The sequence below is a fragment of the Phascolarctos cinereus genome, unplaced genomic scaffold (assembly GCF_003287225.1).
Source record: "Phascolarctos cinereus isolate Bilbo 61053 unplaced genomic scaffold, phaCin_HiC Scaffold_5;HRSCAF=322, whole genome shotgun sequence".
NCBI classification, from domain to species: domain Eukaryota; kingdom Metazoa; phylum Chordata; class Mammalia; order Diprotodontia; family Phascolarctidae; genus Phascolarctos; species Phascolarctos cinereus.
Genome location: NW_027555958.1, coordinates 451497922 through 451516146, shown reverse-complemented (window position 1 = coordinate 451516146; position 18225 = coordinate 451497922). Strand labels below are relative to the sequence as shown.

General features: G+C 45.6%; 1 protein-coding gene across 2 annotated transcripts in view; it reads left to right on the top strand.

The window, feature by feature from the left end:
* The window catches only part of FAF1 (Fas associated factor 1), a 415784-nt gene that overhangs the window by 317639 nt on the left and 79920 nt on the right, over nt 1–18225 (top strand). For both annotated transcript variants that reach the window (XM_020987731.2, XM_020987730.2), the window contains exon 13: nt 2980–3134. In XM_020987731.2, coding sequence (XP_020843390.1) covers nt 2980–3134 — 155 coding nt within the window. The remainder of the gene's footprint in view (nt 1–2979; nt 3135–18225) is intronic.

Here is an 18225-nt window from a genome sequence, read left to right as displayed (position 1 = left end):
CACCAAAGAGATGCTGTTTTATTACTTGATATTGTGCATCCGTGGCCTGGATTTTCAAGTTTAGTTTCAGTCAACATTGTTGGCTGCACTTAGGTGGAACTCGGCTTGTTGGGCTTATTAATGGCCTTGCCGGGCACATGTGTGTTTTGTTTTGAAGAACATTTAAATTAAATCAGCATGATATCAGTGTAAATCACTAATTTCTTTCCCAAAGTCTAATGTTCCTTTGGGGTGTTCTTTGAAGAAGTGGGCATTTTAAAGATTTAACTAACCATGGACCATGTTTGGCCAGAACGATGCTGATTTTTCAATGGATAGCTGAGTGTTCCCAGTGATGCATTAGATAGAGTTGCTGAGATGCATTCATGCAGAATTACCAGCCTGGTGGAGTGGAAACACTTTTGGACTGGGCTGGGAATCCAGAGCCTAAGTCCCCATGGCAGCCCCCAACTTATTCACTCTGTGACCTTGGCAAATTACCTAGCTCCCCTAAGTCTCAGTTTCCTTATCTGGTTATACAAGGTAGACCTCTAAGGTCCCTCCCAGCTCTCACATTCCGGGTTTTACAGTTACACAATGATTTCTTTTCTGTTGGACATCTGTGCATTTGGAGTTATCTTAACAAAAATACTGATAAACGTCATTTAAAAAATACCCTCCTAGTTTTGCATATCTCTCTCAGAAGAAGCAGTGTTCTGAAAGTCATCTTCAGAAAATAATTTGAGCTTGCATTGCTATTTGCAACCTAGTTTGCCCTCAGATCATTAAATCAGAGAGCTAAAAGAGACCTTAGAACTGGAATTGTCAGAGATAGAAGAAACCTGAAAACCCAGAACATCAGAACTTAAAAATGTAAAAATGGCAAGACCTGGAAAGGACCTTAGAATTAAGAACATCAGTGTCAGAGCTGGAAATCTTCTTAGGATGTAGAACAGAAAATATTAGAGCCAAAGATAACCTTAGAACATAGATATATAAAATATTATGGCCTAATGGGACCTTAGAACATTAGAAAATAGAGTGATAGAATGTTAGAGCAGAAATCGATCTTACAGAACAATGCCAGATAATGACATTGAGGCCCCAAGTGAGAGGGGAAGTGGTTGGCCTCAGGCCATGGAGCTCCATAGTAGCTCTTTGCTTCTCAATGGGCATCTTGTCTCCACACCTCTCTGGTTATAAGATGTCTATATGAGGATCCCCATGCTGCCAGCCAATTGGAGCTACACTGGGGTGAGTTGGACATACCCAGCAGCCCCATAAACAGTTCTGGGACCTGGTCCTATCCTCAGTCCCACCCTGGGGCTCTGGGGAACAGCAGCAGTCACCATGATAGTTAGCTTATATATGTTGTACCTTCTAGGAGACAAAGTAAAAAAAATTATAGGCTTAGAGCTGGAAAGAACTTTAGGAATGGTCTTGTACAGCCTTCTCCTTTTACCCATAAGAGAGATGAGACTCAGAGAGGGGAAGTTCAGAATTTGAACCAAGAGTTCGCATTTACAGGACTGTGACACTTTCCTATACAACAGATAACCTCCACAGAAGTCACAGCTCTCCACTTTTTCCTCAGCCTGGCCTATTCCAGAGGGACAAGTGCATTAGAGAGAGCCCTATACATGGAATTAGGAGACCAGACATTCACTGTGTGACCTTGAGCCTCAGTCTCCCTGGCTTTGGGAGAGGGCTGTGCCCAGAAGAACAACTGCTCATCTTGCCTTTTCCCTCGTCCCTTACCATGGTGACTGGGAGCTGTTTCCTTTCCTACAGAATGCCAAAAAGAAAACCTAGAACTTGCTAGACCCTTTCCTCCACTCCATCCTCATGGAGCAGTTTTAGACTAATTGGGCTGTGTTTGTGTCTCTGTTCCTTAAAGCAGAGACTATCCCTGCCCTCCCAAATCCCAGTCACTCCTTCTCCAGTGGTGACAAGGAGGCAGGGGAAGGGAACAGGACAGAGAGGTTGCTTCTTCATCTAAATGCCTGGCTTCCCACCCTGCCTTTGGCACCTCTGGCAGCCGGACCGTCAGCACATTACTCCACCTCTCTGAGATTCATTTTTCTAGTGTGTAGAATGGGATAATGATGCTTAGTAAACTGGAGAGACTTGTTGTGTTAACAAGAAGTGAGCTGTCGCCAGGTCCCCTCAGGTTTTTTTTTTTAACGTGACCATTTGCAAATGCTTTCATATAGGATCCCCTGTCACATGCATAAAAGCATGTGACAAAAGCCAAGGTTTCTATTTCAGTTTCCCCCTTGAGCTTGTGGGGGTTTGTCATGCCAGCATCGCACTTTTGGGTGATACTGCAAAGAACTGCCCTTCAAACTAGTCCCATCATTGGCATAAGAGAGGAGTATTTTTCATGTAAAAAAACCAACTGGGCATTTTCTTAAATATAATCTATGCAGAATTCAGTGTGGACACCCATGTTTTCTTATCACCTTTTCAGTCAGTACAGTGAATGCATGTAATCGGGGAGCTTTAAGGGGTCTCAAATCACCTTTGGAAAGAAGACCAGAAGAAAATGTCATTTCAGAGCTTCTCCTCTGATCTTAGAAAGGGAATGTTGACTATTCAGATTAAAAACATATAAAAATTTTTAAAAGGATTTTTGCTTATCAGACCTCAGTGAGTTTTTCTTTTCTCTGAATAGCCAAACAATTCAAAATTAATGCATCTGTACAAATTGAAAATGTACATTCGATATGAAAACCGGCACATGCCTTTTATTCAAGAGAAAGTGAGTGACCCCGTTGCAGTTTGCGCCTGAGACAGCCTAGCGTGTATGAACAGAGATCCAGAAGGGGGGCATGATGCAGAAGGCAGGGGCAGCAAAGGGAAGCAGAGTGCTGGGACAACACCTAGAGGAAGGTGGGTGCGGAGCAGGCCATCTTACCCCCACTCACCATTGTCAAACTAGAGGAGAGACCTGAAGAGAGGGAGGCCTTCAAACTGACTGGCTTTGTCTCTTTTTTGCAGAGAAAGCTCCTGGCTATCTACCTCCACCACGATGAAAGTGTTTTAACCAATGTCTTCTGCTCACAAATGCTCTGTGCTGAATCCATCGTCTCTTATTTGAGTCAGAATTTCATAACCTGGGCATGGGATATGACAAAAGAAGCTAACAGAGCAAGGTAATTGATCCATTTCCCAAGGTACCCCCTCCCCCACCTCCTACCCCCAAAGGGGGCCATCATCTGGCAAAGGGCTTACAGGCTGAGTAAGGATAGAATTCTGGAAGCTGCCTCCGCTAGCCCATTGCCTTAGATGGTAGCTAAGAGAACGATGCTTTAGTGTTAGGGGATGTTTGGCCACAGACAAGATTTATTCCCTTAAGTCTAAGAATCCCAGACATGCATGCACATACACATACATGTCCTCTCTCTCCCTCCCCCTCTTTCTTTCTGTTTCTGTGTGTGTGTCTCTCTCTCCCCCTCTCTGTCTGTCTGTGTCTCACACACACCAACTTTTCTAGCCTCTCTTAAAAACAGTAAAAATCATTACTGTGATTTTTCTCAAGCCCTGCAAGTCTGCTTCAGTAATGATTTAAGGTTCAACCAACATTTAAGTGTCACCCATAGTGCTAATGATGAGTTTACTTTTAATAACTTCAGTGCAGAAGGAAGAGCGCTGCTGTGGCCCGGCCCAGGAGGGTTAGGAATGGCTTAACTCTACCATACACTAATTGATGTAATCGCCTTATTGCACACATTCTTTTGCACCCAGCCAGCAATGCATCCATATTCTCAATAGGGGGGAAAAATCCCCTCCTTCGCTGCAGGGACAAGTTTCCTTAGTTTGTTCATTGCAATATTTCTGAGCAAGGAGTAATTCTGCGAGTCAAACCTGTTTAAGTTTCTTAGCAGAAAGAGTCCGGAGTGTGTAATTACACATGTAGCTCCCACACACCCTGTAGTGCTACTTTGGGTGTGTTAACACACCCCTGATCACAAGCTGCTGGCCTGTGAAGAAGAGGTGAAATGAATTCGTTTCAGGACCTGGCTACTCTGGTCTCCTCATTTAAGCAACAGGCAGAACAGTCAGAAATCATCCAGTTTGTGCCTGTGGCCTGCTCAGACTCCCTGAATTGGTTGGGTTGGAGCATATTCACAGAAATGATTCTTGCTCTTGATGCTGCTGGGGTACAAGAACCGTCGTTCCTTCTTCCTGCGTGCACTCATTCTTTCACCAGGCAGCCAGGAGCGGGAGCTGGCTCCTTTCGCCCTGCTTTGGAAATGCTCCCTGGGCTCTACAGAGCAAGGCCCTTCAGCACCTGTATTTGTTTAAATGAAATCGGGTGATTATTCACACTCAGTTAAAGGTGATGAAAAGCAGTGCCCAAAACAGATAAAAAAAAAATGCGGCATCAGAGGCCTTTCATGAGGCCAGTCAGAGCTTGGAGCCTGAAGCCTGGGCTAACCCTTTGGGTACCGCCATTCAGTGGCAGCGAGGAAGCTCCTCCTTTCTTGTTATCCCCCAGCTCGATGGAGAAGGAAACACTATTTCTAAACCATCTGTAGTGGCAAAGTTCAGCTGGCTACCTGCTGTTATTTTGTTCCCGTCCCCATTTAATTCCCTCGCCCCTTTTATTTTACAATGACAAAAAATTGCAGTGTCGATTCTTTTGAAAAACAGTGTTGGAGGGTTTTTTTTCTGACTGACAATCAACAGCCATGTAATTGCTTTGTTATGTTTCCCTCAAGAAGTCTGTGAAGTGGTACAACTTTGATACACTAGTAATCGGAGTGTGCAGGTTACACAGATACCTGCGGTGACCAAAGCGACAGAAGCTGCTGATTAGACAGAGCCCGTACAGCTGTGTCCTGTTAACTCCTTATGACACTTTTTAAAACACCAAATAAAGGCCTGTTTAAGGCTTTATGGCAATTTCTCAATGAGGCCCAGGACTGATTGTGAAATTCGCTGGGGGTGGGGGATAACGGAACGAGTAAGAGTAAGAACTCTCGGACATTTGAAAAGAAAAACCCATTTAGGAAGAAAGCAGAAGCAGAGCTGAGGTGGGGGAGAGCTGCCCCCACCCCCAGTCCTGGGCCCTTGGGATTTTTTAAGTCTTTGATTGCCACATTTGCCATCTAACTATCTGTCTCTGAATACGAAGTCAGCGCTATTTTTAGGTAGAGAATTAGATATGAAATGATGCCAAAATCACACATTCTCCTTGCCCTCTTCCCCACTCCGACACCTACTCCTCTGTAAAAGTTCACTGTATGCAGCTAAGGCCCAACAAGAGGACGAAGTTTTTTCTGTGCAGGAGAACACAAAGTGATTTGGTGGAAATGCTCCCTCCTGTATGGCAGTCAGCATGGATCTGCCCCAGTTGTCTAAGAAGCTAAGAGACCAATGAATTTAAATAATTTATTGCAAACAGAGGGCTCCACTTCCCTGGCGTTTTCTCAGCACCTGCGTCAGAGGTGATTCTTCCAAGTTGAGGTGTCTGTCCTGCCTGGGCTTCTTCCTTCACCTTTATACACCACACTGCGCAAAGCCACCAACGGCCCTGGAAACAGACTACATCAGCCTTCCTGCTACTTGTAGCTCTCAGGAGCAAATCTTCTGACCTCATTCTCAAGCTGATGGAGAAGCTCTCAGCTCTAAGACCTGTGTTCTCATCTCAGTTCAACCACAGTCTCCCTCTGGCCTTTGGAAGCTCTCAGCCCTCCTTGAACTTCCCTTCTCTCATCTCTCGTGAGGATTGTGAACACTGGTCTCACAAGGGCTCGAGGGTATAACCAAACTCCTCATTTTCCAGGGGAGGAAACAAGATGTTTAAGAGCTTAAGTAGTTTGCTCAAGTCACAAAATGGAAGGGAGAGGATTTGAATCCAGGTCTTCTGGTGCCAAATCCACTGTTCTTTCCAGTGAAGAAGGCTTGAGTGTGTGACCTGCATACCTCACAGGCCTGTTGTGAGCAACTTGCACGATAATGAGGAGGGAAGGCTTTGAAAGCAATCAGTCACCCTACATGTTTATGGTGTTGGGGGTTTTTTGTTGTTGTTGCTGTTATTGTGATTCTTTTCACATCAAATAGTGCCAATCTTGTCAACCCTGGATTCCAGGAGAGTTCTAACAAGATACAGTCACATCACAAAAGACATTCTCAGTCATTGCCAGGGTCTTGCTGGACTTTCTACTGTCAACAGGGTTCTCTTTCTGGACAATGGGAAGTAATGGAAATAAGTTGTTGGTGAGCGATGTGTCCTGTACTGTCTGTAAATCACAAGGGGCAGAACTCGTAGGATGCAGTAGACTCGAGCGTCAGCCTGGAAAGGAGCTTAGAACCCAGAAGGTGGAATGTCTGAACTAGGGAAGAACCTTAGAACATAGGATAGAGAACTTCAGAGTGGCGCAGGACTTAGCAACTCCTCTCCTCCTCGTTTTAAAGAAAGGGAAACTGAGGCACAGACCTATCCAAATTCCAATAATTTACTTTTGCTCAAGGACTATTCTGATTATGCCTCTAACCAGGAGCATACCAAAAAGCATTGGGTTTGCCTCTGACCCACACACTTATAGAAGTGATGGGAAAGCATGCGACTTTTAGAATATCGAATAAAGGAGCTGGATTTCATTAAAGTACATGAGTCCAAATCATCCGTCTACCAAAAACCAGACTGATGACCGAAGTCACTGATTTCTGTATGCTGCCACTTGAATGCCCAGCTTCATGGATGGATTGTCTTCTCCCTTCTGGATGTCAGCTGTTCTCCCTGAGAACTTGGGCTGAGATCAGATTGAGGCACCCTGCTTTCCCAGCCCTCCCTCTGACCTCTGTTGATGATTGTGTAAAGTAGGGAAGAGCTGTGGCCACTGTGGAATCTGAGTGGCCTGGATTTACAGAGACTACTGACGACTCTGCACGTGTTGCATCCCACCGATGGCTGCCTGCAGCTCTGGGTAGAACGAGGGCCTGGGACCCTGTCCCCAGTCAGGAGTCAGACCCAGGGCAGCCATCTCTAGGAGATCTCAGGCACTCCACTCGTAGAGCCTTGGTTTCCCCTTTTGCAAACCTGGGCTAACACTATGATCTTCACTAACTCCCAGGCCTCCCTTGAGAACAGCATTTTGTCAGCTGCAAAGGGCTCCTGTGGAAATGGTCACCGCCCAGGGAAAGTCCCATCCCCCTCCTCTTGAGGAGACCCAGCAGAACCACCCAGCTGGGCCTCTTCCCTCAGAGAGCAGCACACGAGCACTTGCCAGTGACCCAGGCTAGAGGATTCAGACAGATTAACAAGCAGGACATGAAGGAGAAATAATCTTAATGGGAAATGATAAAAACTACAGCTCTGGGAGATATATTACGCTAGTATGATTGTGCCATTTTACAGAGGAGGAAACTGGCACCCCGAGGAAGCCTTGCCGAGGTTGTCATACAGCTAGTGAACCACGCTCTTGAGCCCTTGACTGCCCACTCCAGGGCCAGCGCTCCTTCCCCTCCTCTTGGGTCCTCCTCATTAGAGCTGTTGTTTCACTTTAGATAGTTTCACGTTCCCAGGCTGTCCCAAATGTGTGGGGTTAAGCATGTACTGGTTTGAAACTACAGCTTTTAAAACTCTTACCACAAATGTTTGCTGCAAAGTCAAAGTTGGGGAGGCTAACAAAGGCAGAGAATCAAAAGGATCAGAGCAGTGGCCAGGACAGCTTCGGGGTGCTGTTCCCCCACACACCCTGTGACGGACTCAGGGCAGAGAGCCTGCCTCAGGGACATGCGGGGCCGGTTTGGATCCCTGCGGTGTTCAGAGGACTCTAGGCAGACACCCTGCTCCCTGCGTTAAACCCTGCATTACTGGAGGGGATCCTTAGAGCCATGAATTCTTAGGACCATTCCTATAGGAGTTCAGTTAACTATCAAAGCTAATCAGATTGCTCACAATGACCTTGAGAGGTCCTAGTGCAGGTATTATTATACCCATCAGATGCATTTAACCTCTGCTGAGCCTCAGTTTCTTCACCTGTAAAATGCGGTTAACAATAGTGGCCTACCTCAGGGAGTTATTGTGAGGGTCAAATGAAATAATGTAGGTCAGGTGCTTTGTGAACTTTAAAGCCAGGCTTTGAGACAGTAAGGTCCGGTGGAGAAAGCTCTGGATTTTAAGGTCAGAGGACCAGATGCCGACCTAAGCCCTGCAGCCCCCACTGCCTGCGTGACCCTGAGCAGGTCCTTGTCCTCCCTGGGCCTGCTGCACTAGCTGGCCTCTGAGGGCACCCCCAGCTCTAGGTCTGCCCCCATCTGGCTTTGTCACAGTTCTGATCTTGCTGTTCCTAGCTTCAGGGCCTTGTGGAATTCGTTTCCCTTGAGCATTGGTTGGTTTCATACACCTAGAGCTGGGAGCACCCTCATTGCACAGTGGAGAAAACTGAAGCCTAGGGAGGGGAAGGGTCTCACCCAGGCTCACACAGATGATAAACTGTCTGAGTGCTTGTGGGTTTTAAGGCCATGGTGTGGACCTTATGAGGTAGGGGGTAGAAGTATTATTACTTCTGTTTCACAGTTGGATAAACAGTGTCTGAAGAAACAGTGTCTGAAGTGCGATTGGAACTCAGGTCTCCTGACTCAAAGTTCAGGATTCTTTCCTTTATACTTCGCTGCCTCTATAGCTTTAGCATCCTTTGATCTAAAATCATTTTCATAATAATAATAATAATAATAGTGAATCACAGGATTTGATTAAAAGATGCCCCAGCAGGCATCTAGCTGACCCCCATTGACCTCTCACTTAGCAGACAAGGGGTCATCCAGGCCTGAAGGCCTCTGGTGAAGGTGACCCAGTGCCCCTGGGGATAGACTCTCCCACCATGGGACAGCTGTTGGCATCAGGATGCTTTTCCTGACAGTGAGCCTGATTGCCACCATGTTCCTGTTTCTCTCCTCTGTGGCCAAGCAGAATAAGACCAGTTTCTCCTCAGCATGGCAGCCTTTCAAAGATGTGAAGATGCTGCTGTGTTCCCTTGTCGTCTTCTTTTCTCCAGACTGAACATCCCTGGTTTTTCCAGCTAGTGGGAAGCCAACAGGCAGCGAAAGACCCGGGCCTAGAGTCAGAATCTGGGTTTGAGCCCTGTCTCTGCAGCTGGCTATTAATTATTGTGGCCAGCTGGCAGGGTTAGAGCACGTTAAGGTGGACACTGTGCTTTCCAAACATGCTCTCATTTGATTTCCACAACAACCCTGCAAGGTAGATTATTATCCCATTTTACCCCTAGGGAAACTGAGGCAGGTGGACATTGCCCAGGGTCACACAGCTAGTAGTGTTTGAGGCTAGATTTGAACTTGGGCCTTCCCGACTCCGTGTTCAGTGCTCTGTCCACTGTGGCACCAGCTAGCTGCCTGCTTACCGTTGATGTGACTTAGGTCAAGTTATTTAACCTCTCTGGACCTTGTGAAAAGAAAGGGTGGGACAAAATTACCTCTTCTCTATGACTGATGAATCACAAGAACTAGGCTGAGCCTAGTCTAGGGTCCATGTGGATGATTCTGGGCTAGGATTTCTAGGCCCCTCTGGCTCCTGTTGGGGCCTGTGAACTGTGGGCCAAATAATGACAATGATCATAATGACAGCTCTGTGCCCGAGCACTATGCTAAGCATTGGGAATACAAATACTGGCCAAAAAAAAAGACAATCCCTGCCCTCAAGGGGCTTACCTTCTAACTGGAAAGACTGCACAGAGAAAGGAGTGGAAAGAGGGGAGGAGTTGCCTGGCATAAATACATATAGGCCCACTCTAGGAGTGACAAAACTTGAACTTCCTTTGAGGTAGGGAGTGTGTGGATTATCCTCATTTCACAGAAGAGGAAACTGAGGCATGGAGAGGTGATGTGACTTAGCCCCTTCTCTGTTTTGTGCCATTAGAACAGGGCCCATAGCTTAGGTTTGTGTCTCCCAAGTTCTGACGAGAATGCTGTGCACACATTAGGTGCTTCATCAGTGTTTGTTGATTCATTGACTTGCTCAAGATTCCGTGGTCAGAGTCAGGACCCAATCACAGGTCTCGAGTCTGGTCCCAAGGCTCCACCATGCAGTCAGTGCATGGAAGGTATGAATATATTTCATCTTTGATTTCTAGTTCTACATCCTATGATATAGGACTAGATGGGGCCCTGGAGATAATCTGTCTAACCTGTGCCCTCAATGGGAAATCAAGGGCCAGACCAGGGAAGTGGGGCCAAGTAGTAGAGCCAAGATCTGAACCATATCTGGGAGCTCCATCAGTGGGGCACTTCTCATCATCCTGTGCATATTATAAATCCCTGCACAATCAGCGTAACAAGGAGCTCCTTTCCCAGGCTGCCTGTCTACACTAATCTCATAGCTTTTGAACTTCAAGCCTTGGGTGCAGGATTTCAGGGAAGGGCCAGCTTCCTCTGCTGAGCTGACAGGTGCCTGATCACCGGCACCTCTAAGGGGTCCTTTTCCACATTACTGAGTCTTTGGCCAGAGTTAATTGACTTAAGCCCTTATTGTCAGCAGGATCCCTTCACCTGCATCCTCCCCCTCTGTAATTAGCCATATTCAGAGGGACTGACCCTTGGACTAACCCCCTCAGTGGTGCTGGCCCTCCCCCTGACCCAGCAGATGTACCTCAGGGTTGGGGTCTGTGCTCGATGAGGCTTCATGAGTATTACTCTGCAGCTGTGAGCCGTCCCTTCCTTCTGTCCCCACCCCCAGTCCCCCTGGGAGCACAGGGAACAATAATAGTACTAAAAATTCACATTTCTATGCCATTTCAGGGCTCACAAAGTATTTCCTCACTGCAGTACCTCAAGTCAAGTAGCGTGAGCATTGTGGTCCCTATTTTATTTTAGAGAAAAACACATAGGCTCACAGTCTCAGAACCTGTATTTGAATCCCCACTCTTCCTTACTCCCAGTGGGATGTTGTGTCAGAAGTTTAATCTTTGAGGCTTCATTTACCTCATCCATAAAATGGGAGCTTTGGACTAGATGAAGCCTGACAGGTATTGCTTCCCCCTCTAGATCTGAGACTCTCCACAAAAGTGAGCCAAGTGTTAGAGGAGAGAACAGGTTCAGAGAGAGGAGAGATTTGCCCATGATCCCACAACCAGGAAATGAAGCCAGCTTTCTTGGACTGACATTCAGTGTTCTAATACATTACATTGCCTCCTGCTTATCAGCCCACTAGACAGGCTGTCCTTTACATACATGGAGTACTAAGTTTTTCTGGGATCCTCCCCACCAGTTATAGAAAGAATTTGCCCCTAATATTCTCTCCCCTCACCTTCCTTCCTTCCTTCCTTTCTTTCTTTCCTCATTTTCCTTCCTGTGCTTTTCAAGGAAAAGTCTCACCTGGCAGCCTAACCATCCTGGGCTGAATCAGATTAATGTTCTGAAAAATTCAAGTTCTAAACCCCAGGCGAGTTTGTCATTTTCTCCCCTAGTTTGTCTTGCGGAGGAGGAGGAGAGAAGGTGAGGCGGAACCCCTCCTGTTCCATGATTACATCCTACCTACTCATTTTCTCCTGCTCTCCTCTGCTTTTGATTTCAGTGGCGGCCTTAACAGAATGTCAAGATCAATTTGCAGCCCGGTTTAACTCAAGGCTTGTTTCTGCCAGCAGCAATTGTCCCTACCAACAATGCCGGGTGTTCTTGTAACTTCAGAAGCCTTTAGAAGGACCATGGCAAGGGCGGCATCTAATGACTTTATTAGTGTAGGGTTTCCAAATGGGCTCTGTAATTGTTCACAGCTCTTTGTCAGCTCGTCATAATTACTGCACAGCATTGTTCCAGGGGGCACCTCTGAATAGCTTCCTAATAGCCCTGAGAGGAGGAAAAGGGGCAAAGAAGGAAAGGGGATTGTCTGTGTAGAGGTGAAGGCTAAACTGTTGTTGATACTCCAGTGACTCACTTTAAAACAGAAAATTAACCTGCTAAAAATACCTGCTTGGAGATGATTTCCCATAGCCCATTTAAAGGCGCTTCCCAAATGGCTACCTCCTGTGATTTGGGTTAAAACTATAACTTCTTGGTGGAAAAGGTCACTGTGTTTCAGTGGGAACGTTGGAGCAGAAAGAGTGGTTTTTCCTCTGTTAATCTGATTACTGCTAGTCAGGAAGAACACTTTTGAATCAGATACAGTTGTCAAGACCAGCCTTTGATGAGGACAGGGAGAAAACAGCATGGTTGCCAACATGTCTCTTAAGGAGCAACCTTGTCAGCTCAGGACCTGGTTGTTGCCTCCTATCTCTCTGCCAGGCCAGTATTCAAACCTGCAGGCTCCCATGTTTCTTCCTTTGGCATCCAGTTTGGCTCGACTCTGCCCTAAATCCTGGAATCACTTGTTCCCTTGCCTTTTCACTGCTCATCCCTCCCCAAATCCCAGCCCTGAATTTCCACCATTATCTGCCTTCTGTCCTCCTGCTCACACTGCTGGACAATGCTGCTGTGCTGCCCAGGTCCACCACAAATTGATGTGTTCCAGCCTCACCTGAGACATTGGCTGTCACATGCCAAGCTCATCACTTGTCCCTGATGGTTGTTTTAGCTCAGCTACTCCAAACCTCTTCTCTCCTTAAGCCACCTTCATCACTATCTCTTCCCTCCCGTCAATGAGGACCTTGACTTCACTGGAAAAAAAAAATTGAGGCCATCAGTCCGAAGCTCTCTCTCCTCCCTATTCGGTCCCATACTGCCGATCACCTCAGCACATTATCTACCATCTTCATTTCCTTTGCTGTTCTCAGAGGTAGCACTTCTCCTTTTCAGTGCCAACCAGCACTCTGTTGGTACCTTTGATCCCCAAGAAGACAGTTGCTTCAAACATCCCCTCCATCTCCTCCCTAATCCATTGACTGCTCCTTCCCCACTGCTTCAAACATGCCCAGGTCTCCTTCATCCTTTATAAAACCCTCATTTGGCCCTGCCATCCCCTCAAACTGTCATCCTGTGTCTTTTCTTCCTCTCATAAAGAAAGTCCTAGGAAAAACTCTGCACTCAGTGCCAGCACTTTCTCACCTCCTATTCAGTTTTCTACTCCTTGCAATCTGACTTCTGCCCCCACCACTGAACAAGATCTCTTCTCTCTATGCTCACCCATGATCTCTTTGTTGCTTGATCTAAATCACTTTTTCTCAGAAATCCTCCTGACCTCTGCAGCTTTTGACGTAGTTGACTACCTTGTCATTCAGCCAATCAGAAAGCAGTTATTAAGCTCCTGCTGTGTGTGAGTACAAAGAAACAATTTCTACGTGCAATAAGCTTACATTCTAATAGGAGGGACAAGTGTATATGTAAACATATGCAGCATAAATATAAAGTGGATAAATACAAAGTAGCTTGAGTGGGAGGATACTAGAAGTTGGAGGGGAAATACAGAATCACTAAAAGCTTCCTGTAGAACAGAAATGTCAGACATACAGCCTATGGGCCAAATGTGACCCACAACACTCCCAGGTGTGCTCAAATCATATTAAAAAGTAATTGGGAAATGTTTAGTGAAATAAAGGAAAATGCAATAAAATATTTAAAATAAACATAACATTTTAAAACTAGGTCAATATGCAGCCCACAGAGATCCTTATGTCTAGTTTAGGGCCCTCTGTTTCTATTTGAGTTTTGCTCCACTGATATAGAAAATGGGGCCTGAGTTGTATCTGAAAGGATGGAGGGGTGCTTTTTGACGTAGAGGTTAAGGAGGGAAGGAGTGCATTCCAGGAAGAGAGTAGAGGGATATTGTGGCTACTGTCCCTTGGGGTTTTGTGACATATCTCTTGTGGATCTCTGCCTGTAGGAAGATCTGTAGGACTGCTTCTTCTTGGTCTGCTTTTCAGGGGCCATCAGTCATTTATGTATGGGTACATCCAAGGGCTTTGTCCAGGTCTCTCTTTTTTCTCTCTATACTTTCCCATGGGGATCTCATCAGCTCCCCTGCATTCAACCCTTAGCTTTATGCTAACTATAAAATCTACATATCCAGCTCTGATCTCTCTCTCTCTCTCTCTCTCTCTCTCTCTCTCTCTCTCTCTCTCTCTCTCTCTCTCTCTCTCTCTTTCTCTCTGTCTCTTTCTCTCCCTCTCTCTCCCTCCCTCCCTCCTCTCTCTCTCTGTCTCTCTCCCTCTCTCTCTCTGTGTCTGTTTGTCTGTCTCTTTCTCTCCCTCCCTCCCCCCATCTCTCTCTGTCTCTCTGTCTCTTTCTCTCCCTCCCTCCCCCATCTCTCTCTGTCTCTCTGTCTCTGTCTCTCTTTCTCTGTCTCTTTCTCTCTCTCTCTCTCCTCTCCCTCCTCCTCTCTCTCTGTCTCTCTCTCTCTCTCTCTCTGTGTCTGTGTCTCTTTCTCTCCCTCCCTCCCCCCATCTCTCTGTCTCTCTCTGTCTCTCTTCTCTGGCTCTTTCTCTCTCTCTCTCCCTCCCTCCTCTCTCTCTCTGTCTCTCTGTCTCTCTCTCTCTCTGTGTCTGTTTGTCTGTCTCTTTCTCTCCCTCCTCCCCCCATCTCTCTCTGTCTCTCTGTCTCTTTCTCTCCCTCCCTCCCCCCATCTCTCTCTGTCTCTCTGTCTCTTTCTCTCCCTCCCTCCCCCCATCTCTCTCTGTCTCTCTGTCTCTTTCTCTCCCTCCCTCCCCCCATCTCTCTGTCTCTCTGTCTCTTTCTCTCCCTCCCTCCCCCCATCTCTCTCTGTCTCTCTCTCCCCCCCCTCTTTGTCTCTCTCTCTCTCTCTGCCTGCTAGACATTTCTACCAGGTTGTCACATGGGCATCACAATCACAAACTCAACATGTCCTAAACAGAACTCATCTTTTCTTGTAAACCCACCTCTCCTCCTAACTTCTCTTCAGAGCACCGTCATCCTCCCCATTACCTGGTCTCATTTACCCAGGAATCATCTACCCTTCCTCTTCTTCCTTAATCCCCATTTCCAACCACTTGCCAAGCTACAATCGCCTCAAAGTCTTTGCATCTGTCCCCTTTTTCTTTGCTCACCACACAGCCATCCTAGCTCAGGTCCTCATTACTTCTCACCTGGGTTATCACAGTAGTCTCCTGACTGATCTCCCCTTTTCTCATTTCTGCCTTTCTAATACATCTTCCACAAAGTGCCCAGTTAATATTCCTAAAGATCCTATCTGACCATTGCCCTTCCTGTCCAGGAAGTTATGATGACTCCTCATTGTCTTCAGAATTAAATACAAACTTCTGTCTTTAGCATTTTAAGCCCTTCACGATTCTTGCCTTCTCACACGACACTTTTGCAAAGATTGTCCTCCATTCCTACCTTCGCTGCTTTTCCTCCTGACAGCTGCCTCTTAGAACCTTTAGCTAGGACCCCCTCCTTCGGGGTCTCCCTCTTCATTCCCTCCATTTGTCACTGCCTGCTGCCGCACCCTCCAGAAATCCTTGTGTGCTTATTTTTTACATAACCTGCATCTATTTACCTGGAGCATATTGATCCTTCCAGTAGAATATAAGCTTCTTGAGGGCAGGTACCATCTCCCTTTTGTATTTGTATCCCCAGGTCCTAGTATAGTGTCTGGTGCATAGAAAGTACTTAGTTTAGTTGAGTTTTGTTTTGTTTTAAAGTTGTTGTTGTTGTTGAGGTAATCGGAGGTAAGTGACTTGCCCGTGGTCACACAGCTGGTAAGTGTCTGAGGCCAGATTTGAACTCAGGTCTTCTTGATTCCAGGGCTGGTGCTTTACCCACTGCACCACCCAGCTGGCACAATAAATGCATTTTGACTGATGGTTTGATTCAGCTTGCTTAATCATTCAAAACCAGGGCGACATTTTGTCAAACTTAGACTGGAAAGGACCTGGTAGCCACATTGCTATTTAGTATAATTAATGTCTCCATTTCCACCTCCAGGCCTCTCCTTAATGGAAAATGCTGCTGCATTCTTAGTGCCCTATAAAGTTCTGCTTCTAGATCTAAGCCCGCAGCCCTTAGTTTTTCCAGTGGCCTTTCCCACGCAGGGCTGCCCTTCTCCCTTTGCCCTCTCCAGACTGCTTGACTGCTCACAGAGCTTGGATGAGATAGGCATTACCATCTGCCCTGCCGCAATGCCCTCCAGGCCCTGGCACTGTCCTGTCACCTGCTGATGCAGTGGAAGGATTCTAGAGCATTGCCTTTGACCCTCTGCACCCTTAGGCCTTCTCACCCATTTGGCCTGCCCTACAATTGAACTTTGTTTTGCATGTCATCTCCCCAAATTAGAACATGAGCTCCTTGAGAGCTAGAACTCTCTTGCTTCTTCTCTTGATATTCCTAGGCATCAGCACAGTGCTTAAGACGTTTCTGATTTACACATAAAGAGTAATACCATAATCAAATTAAGAGAGCATAGAATAGTTTATCTGTCACATTTATGGTTCAGGGAAGAATTTAGGACCAAAGAAGATATAGAGAGCACTGCAAAATATAACAGATAATTTTGATGATATAAAGTTTCAGAGAATGCAAATTAAAACGACTCTGAGGTACCACCTCACACCATCAGATTGGCTAATGTGACAAAAAAAAAAAGTGTTAGATGTTGGAGGCACGTGGGAAAACTGGGACACTAATGCATTGTTGGTGGAGTTGTGAACTGATCCAGCCATTCTGGAGAGCAATTGGAACTATGCCCAAAGGATCACAAAACTCTGTATACCCTTTGATCTATCAATACCACTACTAGGTCTATATCCCAAAGACATCCAAAAAAAGGGGAAAACACCTATTTGTACAAAAGGTTTTATAGCAGCTTTTTTTGTGGTGCCTAAGAATTGGAAATCAAAGGGATGCCTGTCAACTGGAGAGTGGCTGAACAAGCTGTGGTTTAAGATTGTAATAGAATATTATTGTGCTGTAAGATATGACAAGCTGGATGATTTCAGAAGAACCTGGAAAGACTTACATGAACTGATGCATAGTGGAGTGAATGTTGTACAACAGTAACAGCAATATTGTTTGATGGAGAACTGTGAATGACTTAGCTCTTCTCGGCAATACAATGATCCAAGACAATTACAAAAGACTAATGATGAAGCATATATATATATATATATTATCTGTCTCCAGAGAAAGAACTGATATTGATTGAATACAGACTGAAGCATTCTATTTTTTCATTTTCTTTTTTTTCTTTTAATCAAGTCTTCTTGTACAAAATGACTAGTATGGAAATGTTTTACATAATTGCACATGTGTAACCTATGTCAATTGCTTACTGTCTCAGGGAGGAGGGACGGGGAAGGGGGAAGAGATAGAATTTGGAACTCAGAACATTAAATTAAAATGCTTTTTAAAAAATTTTTTTAAAGAAATAAGTGAAGAATTTCATGCAAAAAAAAAATAGAAATGTTTCATTCACAATTATTCAGGAAGCATTAAGCTTGCATTTCTGAAGCTCTTTATGGCTATAAGCAACAAGTATTAATTACTGCTCCTACTTTTATGGAGAAGGAAACTGAAGCAGGGAATTTAAGTTCTGTGCCCAGGATTACACTGCTGATAAGTGGCAAAGCTTCGAAAAGTGACGAACATGTGATTGCCCTCCTTAGGAGGAGTTGGAGCTTTTGACCCCAGGTCACAGGTATTGTCCTGCATTATACTTCTCCCTAAGGGGGCAGTATATGACCCTGGGCAAGTCATTTAACTCACTGAACCTCTCTCACCTCATCTGTTCCAAAGGAGATACAACTGCTTGCATTACCTCGCCCCCCTCCTCATCCTTTGTGATTTTCATCCATGTCTTTCCTTAAACCTCCATCCATCCAAGCTATTTTGAAGTTCCTGGAGTAGCTCATATCTCATACTAAAACAGTAATCAGACAGTCTTACATGTTGTCCCCTCCATCTCTTTCCATGCCCTCCTGTCCATCTTCTTTTCCAGTTAAGTATGCCCTTAATTATGCCATGTACACAAATTAAAATTAGCATAGCTACCATAAAATGGGTGGATTGATTTACCTTCTTCACTTGGGGAATGGGACATTCTGGGCTTGAGTCAAATGCAGTCAGAATGTCAATTCTGCGCTTACTTCTGGTTCTTCTTTGTGGTATAAATCAAAAATACTACAATGCAATTCTGGTTTCCTTTCCCCCCATAATAATGATCATCATTAATGACATATCTGGAAATCATGGTCTTCTCCATTACATCACAGTGGAAACTGGATTGGTAGCAAAGAGGCATTCTCCTTTTTCCTTGAGGGAAAATAACCACTTGAAATTTTTGATAAGGGTGGTAAAGAAAGATTTACATAGCCCATCATAGCTTGATGTCCCCCT